This window comes from Meleagris gallopavo, chromosome 3, assembly GCF_905368555.1.
Source record: "Meleagris gallopavo chromosome 3, MGAL_WU_HG_1.1, whole genome shotgun sequence".
NCBI lineage: Eukaryota > Metazoa > Chordata > Aves > Galliformes > Phasianidae > Meleagris > Meleagris gallopavo.
In genome coordinates, this window is record NC_139406.1 from 24990142 (window position 1) to 25006246 (window position 16105).

Below are 16105 nucleotides of genomic sequence, written 5' to 3' on the forward strand. Positions count from 1 at the left end.
TCATTTTTTAAATGGCTATTTCTACATAGAATTTTTGTGTTTTCTCATGTAATGTGTCCCTCAAGCCATCAGCCTTAGCTTTCAGGTGACAATACTGAAGGTAGAGAACATGCCCAAGTGACAATATAGTATGACAGATGGCATTGATCAAAGTGCGCACAGAGTAGAAACTATCACAGTAGGAATACAGTGTATTACTAAAAGTTTATACCTCTGTTTTACAGTAATTCTCGGAATTTAAAACAATGAAAATAGCATTCAGCTCTGAAAATCACAGTGTCTGCAGTGACATGATGGATGAAAGTAATGGTAAATTTAAGGATGTAGTAGTGTACTTTGACTTCATGTTGACAGAACTGTTTGTGGTTTGATATGCATACTCAGTCCAACATTGCTGAAGCATGCTATTAAATAATTTTTACTCAGAGGAGCACTCAGCACTTACGAAATGTACTTACGTGTAGTGCATTCATCCAGATTTTCATTCATGCTCATCACACTATTCTATAAGTGATTTGAAATTATGCCTTCACTGCTATTCTAATAAAGGCCTCCAAAATACTTCAATAAGTAACCTTACAGGAAAGATTAGACATAGGGAAGAAGTTCTTTACTCAGAGACTCTAGAGGGTGGTGACACACTGGAACAGGTTACCAAGAAGGTTGTGGATGTCCCATCCCTAAAGGCATTCAAGGCCGTTTGAACACTCTACAGGTTTTTATTAGAATAGCATACATAATATTGTACAGTGAACACAGTATTCAGCTGTAAAGTGTTTGGACAACCTGATCTAGGTAAGAAGTTCCTGCCCCCAGTAGTGGGGCTGAAACTAGATAATCTTTAAGGTCTCTTCCATCTCAAACCATTATTTGATTCTATGTTCCTTAGTATCATTACTATCTGAGTCAAGATACATTGTTTGATTTGGATCTGTAACCTCTTTCCTGTTTCACCATCTAGAAGATAAATGCAGTTCTTTGATTTCATTACAACCAAAGGTAGTCCTGGAAAGAAATAGTTCTTTGCTTATTGTCATGATCGGGCTTTTAAAAAAATCATTCATCTATCTATCTATCTATCTATCTATCTATCTATCTATCTATCTATCTATCTATCTATCTACTGTGGTCTTTTTCTTTGAACTTTTCAAGTCTCTTACCTTCACTGATATGCTTGATGTTAAAATCAAAGAATAAATTCAAGGCCAGAGAAAGGATAACCTGATGATGTTTGTATTTTACTGCCTTATGCCCAAGATTAAGAGAAGTTCGTGACAGAGAATATGCTTAACAGTCACACTCTTTGTATTAGGAGAACATATGCATACAAACGAGAAGAACATCTGATCTGTGGCACACTCCTCTTCCTGGTCAAACCACAGCAGCCTTCAAGCCTTCACCTGGAAAAACAAACAAACAAACAAACAAACAAACAAAAAGGAACTATCAGACCAGGAGAAATACAGTTCAGTACTACAATGAATTGCACTTCTTCAGTGGAAATCCCCTAGGAGACAATTCCAGTTGCTGCTTCCTTGATTGTTGCTGTATAAATAGATCCAACCCCAGCTGGGTGTTTTTTTTTTTCCATGAAACTTGTGAGAGTGACTTTGAATTTCAGGGCAGAGACATGTGTGACTGCAGAAAAGGACAGGAAAAACTAGAGACAAAATACATGTGGCCAGCCCAGGCTGTGGTAAGGGAGGGATGAGAATAACAAGGATGGCTGTGAGCAATTTTTCATTCAAATCCTTGTTTCTCTTGAAACTCTGCTGACCACATACCACTATGGGGGAAATAAGTTCAGGCAGCAAAGATAAAAGTCAGTTTGCTGATGGCATGCTCTGAAATCAGAAGCCAGCTTTGAACCCTAAAGCAACTCTAACAGTTTTGAGATAATAGTTAGTTAAATGCAACTTTGTTCTTGTTATTGAGAAAGAAGTTCCATGGAATTTTTGCCCCTAGCTGTTAGCAGTAGTTGTTGTTCTGAGGTTTATGCTTTAGGAGCCAATGACGGGAAAGAGATGGGGAGGAAAATATATAGGGACATCCATCACATCTGACAGTGTAATGCACACTTGACTTTTGAAGTCTGATGTTTGTTACTGAAACTTCGTACATTTATCCACCAATTCAAACGGTTGCTTAAAATAACTCCTGGAGTGAGCCAGACAAACCAATGTCCTTGTAACCATCACGCAATAGCATTTAAGTAAAAAATGCCATAGTGAAGAGAATGAATTCATCAATTTTGAATGGTACTTTTGATAAGAACACACAATAAGAAAATATATAAGAGCAAAATGTAAAAATAATCAATAAATAAAACAAAAAAATAAAATATCTTAGTCGTTGCTTGTTTAATATTACAACAGCTGTGTATATTAGCTTCTAAACTTATTGTAGAAGTATTAAAACTATAAACACTAGTGTATTTAAAATGCTGAGAATGGATAAGTGGCTATAGCCAGGTCATCCTTGAACTGTCAAACTAGTATTAAAATTAAATAGTAACCTGGCCTGCTTTGCCACTGAATTCTTTCACATAGCTGTGGTTTGTTTCAGGTGTGCTGATACAAAAGTAGATAATACATGCTAAATGGTTTTCTTTCTCTGAAAGATAATCTTATGGGATACTAAGAGAATACTTGGCAAAGACATCAAGAAATGTTGGATGAAGCTACATACACTTGTTTTTAAAATCCTTTGTGTTCTATAATACGTACCTCTTTTTAGCAGATCTAAAAATGACACTTGACACCAAAGCTGTAAAGGTGATTCTGAGCTAAACTGGCTAAATAAGAGTCCCTTTTCCATGTGCTTTTGTGTGCTGATTGTTTTATTCATAATTTTTTTTTTCATTGCATTATTTTCAATTTACTGTATGAATAAAATAGCCAATTAAAGAGGTCTTTTTTTTTCAGCTTTGATTTTGTTGTATTACGTAGCCAACAAAAAATAGATTGAGATATGTTATTTGCGCTGTTGCGCTGTGGATTGTTACAAAGTTAGTACAAGACTTGGGAACATTAAGGAGAAGAATCTTGTGAATCCCAGGAATGTCAGAGTTTAAAAAAAAAAAAAAATTTGAACAAAAGGAGTGGGTGATAAGCATGCAAGTAATTTGGCAATGGTAGTATTTCAGGGAGCTCTAGAATATGAAGAGGAGAGGTTGGATTGGTTCTAATGTCAGAACCCACTTATTTTTCCTACACTTACATTCCAGGGCTTGGAGAAAGGGCAGGATGGAAACAGTCAAAGAATAAAATACTGTGTTTATTTATATGAAATTTCCTGGACATTGAAGAAACTGCCCAGAAGTGAAATAATTGCTTTTTTAAAAAAGACTTAACTGCAGTTCCAGACTCTGATATGTGATTGTGGCATATCAGCTTCTGTTTGTTTGAAAGGATATTAAGATGATGATCTTGGTAAATTTAAGACAGAGATATTGATTTTGTATCTGCTGGGAATTTGATCTTAGTTTTAAAATATTTGACAATTACATTTAAGGCTCAAAGAGAAGGTTCTGAGAGCTACATTTTCATGAGAGATGGATGCAATTTCTTATGTATATGCATCTTTGGGATTTTCTGTTTGTTTTTTTTTTATTTTATTTTGCATGAGGAAAAGTACAGATAATAAATTCTAAGCATTATTTTCAGAGAATTTAGAAGTATTTTTGCCCACCTTGCTTCACAGTCTGTTTTGTGCTGGCTCAGTCTATGCAGGTTTGTATTTCTTTTCTATCAGGATAAAAGTCTGTAAGACAAACAGGCAATATGTTTAATATAACCATGGACCAGGTAATGAGACTTCAGCCCCACCACCATTACATGGATATATTTACATGATTTCCCTTAGTATCTGTTTCTTGTGAATGAATGCTAGAAAGCATTTTAGCCAAGTGCTCAAACAGAAGGATTCTGTAAATATTTTGTTGTTGATTTCTTTGTTTTAATAGGTAGGAACATTCATTTCTGCAGAAATAATGTTTGAATCCTTCCTACATACACCTTCAGGAGTTGTTTAGTATTGCTCTCTTTTTGAATAAACATTAGAAATTGCTATTGCTTTCTAGCTTCTTAGAGCCATCATACATTCTAATGTAGAAAAAAAAAAAAAGCGAGATAAAATTATTCTTCAGGGTCACTGTATGTGTATTGTGAAAATGAAATTTTAGATGTTTCCATGAGAAACTTCAAATTAACCAAAATGTAGATGCATCTGATAAAACATACCGTACAAATTATGTAGCTAGGAGTGACAAATCTGTGTCTGGACATCTCAATAGTTTTATTTATATACTTAGAACATACTGTTCTTATTGGCAACTTGTTTTTAATCCTGACTGCCTGCACACTCAGAAGTCTTTGATATTGAAGAACCTTACTGTGATACTGTTAGGATCCTTTCACAAAGATTGGTGATGTCTGTGTTGTCATTAGAACATTTACATTGACGATTGCTCATACACTGAGTATGCATAAGCACTGAATTTATTCTTTTTTTTTTTCTATATGGCAGGAGGAATGCCAGAACTATATTCGAGTGCTTCTGGTTGGAGGCAACCATCTCTTTACCTGTGGAACCAATGCTTTCACTCCTATTTGCACGAATCGGACGGTATGAATTACATATTTTGTCCCATAAACTCGAGCCCATGCTCTGATACTTCTGTTAGTAAGTACAGCAAGTTGTTGATTTCAGGCTGTTTGTGAATTGGTTAGTGAGCTGGTATGTAAAAGCTGATTTGATTAGTGTCAGGGAAAAGAGGAGAGTTAACTGGTAATCTCTTTTTGGAGTCTGTTCTGAGCAGCTCAGTTGCTCCCACATGCCAAATTTCGGGAGTCTTAAATATTTCTAAGACTTCCGCCATTTTGTCAAATTTGGTTTATAACAGGTTTAGTTAAAAAATATGATTGAGTAGCTTCATACTGTGCATGTGTATTTATGAAGAAGACGAGTATCTGCGCTAGTGATTTCTGACTGGTGAGAGTGAGAAATCTTTGTTGAGAAAGCATCCTGTTTCTGGGACAAAAAAAAAAAAAAAAAACTACACGCACAGCAACAACAACAAAACTGTAATTTGTGTATCAAAGAAGAGTCCATAAAGAATCAATAATGGTCATATAATAAAAAACAAAATGTCACAGGTTGGACTAAGTGGGCTATATATTCCAGGGGGGAGAGGCATTTAAATATAAAGAAAAACAGTCATCAAAAACTCCTTGACACATTTATTATTTTTAAACTTACTGTACCTTTATTCTCAAATAACTTAGAATCACACTTTGACTTATGGCTGGAAGTATTTGGGCTACTAAGTCAGAAAGATGTCTTCTGAACTAGGCAGCTCGTTTTTTACAAAATCTAATTTTCATGTGAGTTTTTTTTCCTAGAACACACCAACAGAACTGTAGGTTTTTTTGCTATATGATCAGTTGGTACAGTGAATACTTTAGATGAATCTGACAATTATAATAACAACCTATATTTTTTTTTTTTAGTTGTTCCCAATGTAATACATTTTAGACATGATGGCTAATTGTTAATTTGCATGTTTTGCCCACCAATGGTGCACAAGCAAGGTCAAACAATATTCCAGTGAAATCTATATTGGACATTTTCAGGTGGATGTACAGGCTAACTCATTACTGTTGTGCAATAGAAAAACAGCTAATTCACATTTATGATAACAGTTTGCTCAGATTGATACAGCGTGGCTGAGATGATAATTTTCAGGTCATTTAAATCCCTTTTTCTTACTGTTTTACAGTTAAATAACTTGACAGAGATACATGATCAAATCAGTGGCATGGCTCGTTGTCCTTATAGTCCCCAGCACAACTCCACTGCGCTTCTCACTTCCAGTGGGGAATTATATGCTGCTACAGCCATGGATTTTCCGGGAAGGGATCCTGCCATTTATCGCAGTCTGGGAGCCCTTCCTCCTCTCCGCACTGCACAGTACAACTCCAAGTGGCTGAATGGTGAGTACCATGAGACTTATCTGCTTTTTAACCCATGTTCTCCTGATCTGTGAGAATTTGGATGTTTTGAGAGTAATGCAGTTCTCAGTTTTAAATTATTTTGCATAATACAATTTTTAATATACAAGAATAGTTATTATAGCATGCAATTAATATAGCTGTTTGTAGATATGCACTTAAATATTAATTTGCGTTTGCAGGCATAGGGATGAGCTGTACTTTATATCTCAGGTGAGCTTAAATGGCAAAGCTGCAATGGCCAAGGTCTGTGGCTTGCCTTGGACGTTGCTCTGTTGAGTCCTTTAAAAACTGAAGGCAGAAAATAGTTTAGAATGGACTGAATTTCCCTAGCTTTCTCTGCAAGTCCCAGCCTTGACAAGCATAAATAGTTGTGTTTTCAAGCTGCTTAGGTGGTAAACTGAAGTTTTTGACACTTATTATAGCTGATTTTGAAGCTTTTTGTTGTATATGCAACATAAATCATAAAAATAATATTGTAGCAATGATTCTTGCATCAAAGTTATTCACCACTTAATGAGGATTTTCAGATGGGAGAAAATTTAAACTGGTATTCCTGAGATGAAACAGAGTCATTTGGCAATTAATCTATGTATTACAAAACTATACGCAGATTCTTCTAAAGTGGAAACCGTTGCTTCACTTAAAATTCTAAAGTATGTACTTTATATTTTGCCCATGGTTTTTCACACTAAAAAAAAAAAAACAAAAAAAACCATATTGTCATAACTCATGACGCTTAAGTTGCCATCAGTCGCATAAGTGACACAACAGTAACCCACGTGCATTTCTTGTTATGGTGAAATTTTTCTCATGTTCAAATTTAATTATACATATAAACCCTTCCAACTTCAGAACATTATGCAGCAGCAAGTATCAGACTATTTTAGATATTTCAGTCTTCATATAAACTGAATGCTGAATTGTACTTGTTTACTTGATCTTTTTTCCCTATACTAAGAAGCCATCAGAGGTAGCTTGGAGAAATTTGTGACATCTTCTGAAGTTCAGACAGTGCTAAATTATTAATTAACAAAAGAAGACCAAACTGTGCAAAACATAAAAGAATTATAGCAGTGCAAAAGAAATCTGAGATGAAAAATGAACTCATTGTACAGGTATCTCTGTTCAGGCAGCATTTGTCCACGCAGCCATGATACTGAAGCTAATTGCTGTGCCACACCTGGATGCTTCTGTCAAAGGCAAAACATTCTTCACACTGACTTTTCACTTTAACTGGATGTTTTATGCCAAAGGGCACAGTAAAATTCCCACCACTTCCCATGAAAACTGTTCCAATTAATCAGATTCTCTCTATTTACATTTTGCCTTTTAAAAGCTTCAGCCATACCTATACATTCTCTTTTATAATTCATTCTTCTTCCTCAAAACTGTTTGGAATTAAGTTGTCAGGAAAGTATGACTTTGGGAGAAAGAACAAGATTAGTTTTGTAATTGGAGCCAATTCAAGCAAATCTAATAAAAGGCTGGAAACATCTCAGTTTCCTACATAAAGAGGTGTGGAGGGGAAATGTCTTGTGGGGCAGCTAAGAGTTGCAGATTCATCTGCTTTTATGTCAATTTGCCCATGCATGTGTGACGCAGTGTCAAAAAACTGCATTAGGTTTTCAGCACTCGAATTGAAATGAAGGATTTGATGCTTTCAGTGAGAAAGTAACATAAATAATCCTGTAAGAAAAGTTAGGCAGTTTTATCAACTGGAATGGAAGCTTCATAGTCAAAACTTGCTCAGCAGTATTAGTTGACAGTCAAATTCAGCCTTTTTAGGGTGTGCTTGTGTGGACATATAGCCTTAAATTTCCAAGTCAAAGTATATTTTTCTGTTACATCCATGCTTCCTTCAGAGGTGTGATGCTTCTTCTCACTTAGATTTGCTACTATACATATTAAATTGGAACATTTCAAGCTATCTCAGATGTGATAGCAGTACTATAAAGAATCAGAGAATTATAGAATGGCTTGGGTTGGAAGGGAAACCACGGATCATTAAGTTCCAACCCCCCTGTCACAGGCAGGGTTGCCAACTGCTAGATCAAGTACCCGATCAGATTGCCCAGGGCCCCATCCAAGCTGGCCTTAAACACCTTCAGGGGCAGAGCATCCACAACCTCCCTGGGCAACCTGTTCCAGCACCTCACCACTCAGTAAAAAACTTCACCCGACATCAAATCTGTATCACCTTTCCTTTAGTTAGAAACATCTTCCTCTTTTCCTACACTGTGTACTCATGTAAAAAGTTGATTTCCCTCATGTTTGTAAACTCCCCTTAAATACTGGAAGGCCACAATGAGGTCTTCCTGCAGCATTCTCTTTTCCAGGCTGAACAAGCCTATTTCCTTCTACCTGTCTTCATAGGAGAGGTGTTCCAACCCTCTGATCATCTTTGTGGCCCTCCTCTGGACCTTCTCCAAAAGCTCCGTATCTTTCCTTTGTTGGGGGCCTACCATGCAGCAAGCGCTCACTGCTTGCTCATGGCCAAACTGTTGTCCACCATCACACCTAGGCCCTTCTCTGCAGAGTTCCTTTCTGTCAGGTCAGCCTGTACTAATGCATGCAGTTATTCTTCTTTCTTAGTTGTATTGTATGTGACTCTATACTTCTTTTTGCTGATCAGGTTCCTCTCCACCCAACTCTCCTGCCTGCTCAGGTCTTGCTGAATGGCAGCAGAGCCTTCTGACATTTCAGCCACTCCTCCCAGATTTGTGTCATCAGTAAATGTGCTGGGAATGCACTCTGCCTCTTCATCTGGGTCCCTGATAAAGATATTGAGCAAAACAAGACCCAGTACTGATCCCTAGGGAACACTGCTAGCTACAGGCCTCTAACCAGAGTCTCCGCTGTCCATATCTAGGCTCTGAACTCTGCAAATCAGCCAGTTCTCAGTCTACCTCGCAGTCTCAGTTTCTAAGCTTCATTAAAAAGAGATGGTCAAAAGGTGAGAGATGGTCAAAAGCTTTGCTGAAGTCTAGGTACAGAGAATCCTCTGCTCTCCCAGGCTACCAGTTTGGTAGCCTTTGTGAATCCACGTTGACTACTCCTGATGAACACCTTCTCTTCCCGTTGCTTGGAGATGGCATTCAGAACAAGTTTTTCTGTCTCCTTCCCAAAGATGAAGGTGAGGCTAACTGGCCTGTAACTCTTAAATCATCCTTCATGCCCTTTTTGAAGACTGATGTGACTCTGATTTTCCTCCAGTCTTCATGGACCTCTCCCATTCTCTAAGTCCTTTAAAAAATGATAGAGAGCAATTTGACAGGCACTACTGCCAGAAGTCTGAAATTTGAATAAGCTGAGTTTTGTCTGTACAGTCACTTTCAAATAGGAGGCAGAGCAATTGACCAAATGTTAGATATCTGCCCAATTCCTAAATGTTTTTCATTTTCTAGAAAATTTTAGTCTGTAAACAATCTTGTCTTCTTCAGGGAAAGAGGAAAGAAACATCTGGAGGCAGTTTTTGAATTTGCTGCCTTCTAAAATTAAGAGGAGTAACATATTCAGCTCTTGATTATGCCTGACTATATTCACCAGTTGCAATATTTCACCTCAGGAATTCCTTTATTTTCCACAAAAATAAATTAATGCTCTGCTCATAGAACCTGTTTGTCTTCCTGATGCTCTATAGACATTAAAAGCAAGTGGCAAATGCAACAAACTAGTACTATCTCCATCTGGTACCCAGCTCGCTACAGGACAGTTAATGTGGGACTTCTGAATGGAGAAACCACCCCTTCCTCCATGATTTTGGCTTTGTCTTTTCCCATGTAGACAAAAAAAAAAAAGCAGTTCTTGGAGCTACTCACGTGAGTAAATATAGAGATGGCAAACAATTGAAGAAGTTAGAAAGGCTGCTTACCTGCATTTTATTCTTTAAGACATGTTCTGCTGTCTACTTTCATTTCTATTTCTCTCTAAGTCTGTATTCAAGTACTTCTGTGCTTGAAAGAAATAACTTGAGGTCAAACAGCACACATTGAGCGTTATGTCTGAAGCAGACAGTTCTTCCATTAATTTCTTCTCTGAACCAAAGCAATCAGCGAGGCCTTGAGATTCAGCCCCACTGTTCAGGTCAGTAAAGATCAGTGTGTTTCTAGACCATTTTAAAATCGCCTTAGTAATGTTTCATAAAAGGAGTAGTCTACCTTAGTAGTCTGCTTTGGACATAATTAAATGATAGCAAATACATTAGATCTTTCGTTAAGAAAAAAAGGTCAGCTTGATTTACTGCTCACATGCTGTTTACTTGAGTCTATTTAAAATCACAGCATAACATGGTTTTTAAATCATATCCTGAACTTACTGTTACAGAGTGCTTCTAATTGAGCTCAGCCTTAGGGTTCATCTACAAAGTGCAGCAGGGGCAAAATTCATCATCATTTGGTCTGGAATATAGAGGTAAATGGAATAGTTGTACTTGGAGTCCACAAACTTCAGTGGGTTTAGATTAACAATGAAAAGCCTCCATTGCTTTTCTTGTAGTACAACATTTATAATTAGTAAAGGTAGTTCTACTCCCATTTCACCTCCTCAAATCAGTGAAGGTTGATTTGATGCCCCAGTGTGAAACTTTAGTCTGCAATGTCTCCTTCCTTCCCTGTGCCCACAAAAGGGCAAAACAGACTAAGGAAGCTTATGATAACCCAATCCTTTCCATTGTTAAATCATAGAGCAGAACTGTGGGACATTTGGTTTCATCCTTTGCCAGTTGCCTTGGCTTAAACTTGTATATTCAGACTGTTTGGGTCTCTAACTGTCTTAAAATACACTATAGTTGTTTTCTTTTTCCTAAACATATTATGATATAAGCTTTGGAACATGTTAAGTAAATAAAAACTTATGCTAAATACCTAGCCACTTCATCAGTGGGCAGACTGTAAATGATTAAAATGAGTTCTAGCATCAGATGTGGCCCCAAAGCAGAAAAAAATAAAATACTGCACAGATTATAAGCCTTTCCAGCTGAGAAGCACATAGCAATGTTTGGGTTGTTCTGCTCTGCTGACACAATATTATCACTTTTCCCTCTTACTGCTTGGTTATTAGATGCTCTGAAAATAGTTCTTCTAAGATATATTTTTTAAATGTTTTGCTTAATAGAAAGCTTCCTAACCTAGTCTTAATTTAGTCTTAATTTAGTCTTCACAAGTAATAGTAAAAGCAAAATTATCACAGATTGCTGGCTAGAGGGGTTTAATGTTTAACTCCATCCTCTTTATTGTTTGTGCACTATTATTATAACTCTTGGTACTAGAAGGATATGTGGAAAGATATTATGAGCTAAGAACAAAAATAATCCTTTCACTTTTGCTTCAAAGCATTAATGGAAATGGGTACAATAATTCAGGGTTGTTTTTTGTTTATAGTGAAAAACCTTGTTATTACCTGAAACAAGTTTTCTTATGCAATATTTTATGTAACTCAAATCCAGTTGATTTGTGCAGCTTGGTCTTTAGCTTTCAGACAGGAGATTGAAAATATTCAAGACATATGCTACAATTTGTTGTTTATTTTGCAAGAAGATAAATAATGACTTTTTCTTGGTTCTGTCACATATACAGTTGGTTCTGATCCTTTGTGTGTACCTTTCTTTTTGCCATAATCCTAAAATAGAATGGAAATATCTATTGGTTTTGAAGCATGTCCACTGGAGCTGCTACCAGAGGCAAAATTTGTGTAGTTGTGCTGCGTTTTTCCTTTCAAAGCTGCATATCTTCCCCCAGATGTCAATGATAAAACAGGGGAGTAGCAAGCTGACACAGGATGGAGACACCTCCCCTTACCTCCTTTGTCCTAGGCCAGACTAAGTTACTACAAGGCACTTTCATAGCACTTCCTCACTCAGGTAATACTTCCCACAGAGGTGGTTTTTGTACTTCCTATTCAACCTACGTCTTGGAGAATATGCCGTACGAGGAGCAACTGAGGGAGCTGGGGCTGTTTAGTCTGGGGAAGAGGAAGCTGAGGGGAGACCTTATTGCTCTCTTCAAATACCTGAAAAGTGATTGCAGCAAGAGCAGGGCTGGTCTCTTCTCACTGGTGACAGGTGACAGGACGAGGGGAAATGGCCTCAAGTTGCATCAGGGTAAGTTTAGGTTGGATATCAGGAAAAACTTCTTTACAGAAAGGGTTGTTAAGCGCTGGAATAGGCGCTTAAGTTCAAGTTGGCAAGGAAAGACCTTTGATTGACAACTTTCCTGCAAAACCAAATCAAGGGAAAAAAGTAAAAATAGCAAAGAATTTAAAAATTGGAGAAAAGGCAGTCAAAATGATTGGCATTTTAAGTAAGCATCCAAACTTCTGCATTTTACTGATAGATCCATAAAGCCCAAACCTCTACAGGTTCTGGGAGAATTTAAGTAGTGATCTGTATTTTCTCTCCTTGTCCCACTTCCCCAGTATCCTGTTATGCAGGGTACCTATCCAGTGCATGCAGGCAACCAAAAGCCTACTGAAATCCAGATTGGACTCTCAAGGACTTAAGTAGGTACTAGATCAGAGTAAAGAATGATTTCTACCACTAAGTTTGCAACCAATTAATTTGCATCAAGAAAATGATGTAATTACAAATTACAAAATACTATGCTGTAGAAACACTTTACCTTGAAAATGACGCAGGTTTATTTTGAATAAACAACAGATAATAGAAAGGCTTTTGTAATATAATATGTGAGAACTATTTTTGAGGAAACAGATAATTATATTTCAGAAATTAATAGAGAATATCATATCTAATGTCTGCATCCACTTTTGTGATTACACTGGACTTTATTAAAGAAACTATCAGCAATTTAGAAGATTTGGGAAGAAAAAGATCGGGAAGATTGGGAAAAAAAGCTGTCTGACATACATGTTTTCACTATATTTTGTAGTCCTTGCTCTTCTGTGCTCATAAAACCTTCAACTGAACTAAAGAAAAAGTATTAAAAAAAACCATGGAGAATTGAGGCATTGAGGAGAAAAAAATAGTAAAAATAAGCTGGGTGTCAACTATAGTACAGACTATCATTTTAAGCATGTCTCCTAGATGATTGTAATACATGGAGCTGCTAATAAGCAATGATTTCCACCAGTTTTATTCAGATACTTAACGTTTTCCATTTCACTTTGTGAGCTTGTAATTATGATGATTACAAGTTATGTATTACTTTGAAGGAGTTTAACACTGTAGGAAAAATTTAGGATTAGGATTTGTCCTTAAACATTCTTGAGAAGCAATGCCTGGGTCAGCCTAATACAAGATCTCTAGAGTTTTCCAACAGCTGCAGAGAGTTATACTAAATTAATGTAATTACAAAAGAAGTACTGAGACGGCAAAATGCAAATAAGAAATGTACTTCATTAATTACGTTACTAAGGTGAAAGAAAAAAAAAAAAGACTAGCACATTTGGAGCTTAAATTCTTGCTGTTATCTCCATTTTTTGGATCATTTTTAGTGGTAAATTGAACCTTATTAAAAACAAAACAAAACTAGCAACCAACCAAACTAAAACAAACAAAACAAGAAACCCAAACCCACCATAAAAAATACCACTGAATGCATGTTTCTAGAATTTAATGCCATTAATTATATTGCTGAATATAAATACTTGGATCAAGTGAATCCTCAGAGGCCAAATGGATCTCTGGAGACTGACAGAATGAGAGTGTGATTTGTTGATCTAGTGAAGATGGATGTCATTCAGCACTAGACCAGCATTTAGATTTTTAGGATTTTGAATATTATATATGCATGTGTATGTGTATGTGTTTGGAGTTATGAGTATATATATATATATATACCTATAACTATACATATATATACACTTGTAACTATATATATATACTTATAACTGCAGTTGGATGTATCAAACTTCTAATTTCAGATTTCTTTTCAGATTTCTGGAGCTCAGTTCTCTTTTGACTGGGTCTCTGAACACAACTCACTTGAAATGTTAGTGGCCGTTTCTCATAGGAGTATTCAGTGGAAATCATAACTCTTTCTTGCCAAGGCCAGGAAATAATACTTATCCCTGATCATACAATATCATACATATTGCTTGATTGTTGACCGGTTTCCCAGGCATGTTTTGGACTCCAGCTGCTTTTTCCTGTTGAAAACCTGGACATGACTCAGGGAGAAGTTTGCTTTAGATGCTCTTGCCAAGAGGCACTTCATTTAGGGTTTCCCTCCAGAGCCCCTAACTCTGTGGTATGACCTCTTGCTGCCTTCCCAGGTGTGCAGCACACCCCTGATTTTGTGCTGTAAGGATGCTGTACTCCAGGGCGCAGCATCAGCATGCACTCCATGTCAGAGCCATAGCTAGGCCATACACCAGAAGTCTGCAATGTCAGGAAGCATCAGCTTGAAGACAGTGAGTATAGACGTGATCTCTTTGGTCTCTGAGATCCATGGATGGGTTGATAGGGAAAATAATCTAATGGGAAACATTGCCTCTTCTTAGTAAGTGCCTTTTTGTTATGAACAGAGACTGTGTAGGTTTGTCCTCAACCTTTGGAAAAACAGATTATTTCTGACTGAAGCGCTATGTTGACTTTGTGTGGTTTGGTCATCTTTTTTGTGATGGCTTGCAAGAGCGTGTGGGCAAAATTCCTTTATTTGACAAAGTCATGCTACTTTAAGAAGGAAGCTACAGATATTCCTGGGCTTTGCGGTGTGTAAGCAAGCTGCAGGAACAGCATGCTGCAGCAGTGTTTGCCCTGAGGCAGTACTAACTGGCACTGCAGTGTTACAGTACCTGGACTCACGTATCTGTGTAGTAATTGTTGCATGTTGTACACTGGCAAACTTTGTCATGCCGTTTTGATAAACTCTTTTTCTTGCTTTTCCAATTACGTTGATTCTTTTTAGTTTGGGAACATCTACTAAGCTCACACATCCATAAGTTATATGTTATATCCATATATATACATATATATATATAAAATGTATAAACTGTAAAGATCATTTACAATAGTCATGACTTTATTACAGATTGACTGTCTCATGTTGATCCATATTATCTGTATCCTGTGACATACCAGAATGCTATGCACTTGTTATCATTTACAGAAGAAATGCATTTACTCTTCCAGAACAAATGGAAATTTGTTCCTGCAAGTTCAGCAGGAAATAAAAGTAATTTCCTCTCCTGTATTAAAAGCCTTTGTAGCAAGTCCTTCATGTCAACAAATAGCAGTTCACAGCACAATATTGGGAAACTTATAAAACAAATTTTCCTAGACAGGTATGTCATTTTTCCTTTCAAGCTTTGAAGTGATTCAGTTCATTTTTTCCAAAGAGAAAATTAAATTTAAAAAAAAAGCCTGACATGATAATCCCTCCAGATCCACAGAATTCCCTGAGGTAGCTCTGAGATAATACAGTTTTCACAACTTTCAAGTGCAGGTCATAGTTTCATTACTTCATAATCAAAGTACAGTATATGCACAGGTGTTTGCAGATTATAGGGTATTTCTCAATTTTTAATCTTTGGAATACAAATACTAGTTTTTGTTTATATAAGAACTATGATTATCAGTGCATATTCAAAATAGTTTCATGCAAGATTTATGTGGATTTTTCAAGAATCTTAAAAATATTCTGAATGCATTTCATATCAATTGTATTCCTACAGGTTATAAACATTTTGTCAGTAATTAATTATTCTAACTGGGAGTTTTTCCCATAATGTTTTGGCCCTATGGTGAGGTCTTTTTCTGGAAATGCAAAGACCTTTTTAGGCCATTGGACCTCCCTTGACAAGCATCATGATCAGGCCAGACTGTGAGGCAGGGCTTCTGTGTTTAGCAGTTGTACAGCATGTTCCTCTATGCGGATCAAATGGATACATTTGCCCAATGAGTAGAATCTACCAATCAGGATATTTTTGAGAATATTTCGAAGAGTAGATAGGGTTACAGGCTATAAAAACTCAAACACAGAAAATTTTACTTTTTCTTGCTATTTTGAGTGCATTGTTTTTTAACATCTTGTAGATGCTTCTTTAAATCGGATCTAACTTTTGTATGGTGGAGGATCAGCCCAAGTCGGTGCAACTAGTGAATGCCTTTTTTCCATGAAATTCTTCCATGAATA

The 16105-nt window shown here is 36.7% G+C and overlaps 1 protein-coding gene across 4 annotated transcripts in view; it reads left to right on the forward strand.

Moving 5' to 3' along the window:
• Positions 1-16105, forward strand: part of SEMA5A (semaphorin 5A) — a 316919-nt gene that overhangs the window by 176144 nt on the left and 124670 nt on the right. For all 4 annotated transcript variants that reach the window (XM_085220463.1, XM_085220466.1, XM_085220462.1 and 1 more), the window contains 2 exons: positions 4528-4626; positions 5780-5993. In XM_085220463.1, the coding sequence (XP_085076589.1) occupies positions 4528-4626; positions 5780-5993 (313 nt within the window). The remainder of the gene's footprint in view (positions 1-4527; positions 4627-5779; positions 5994-16105) is intronic.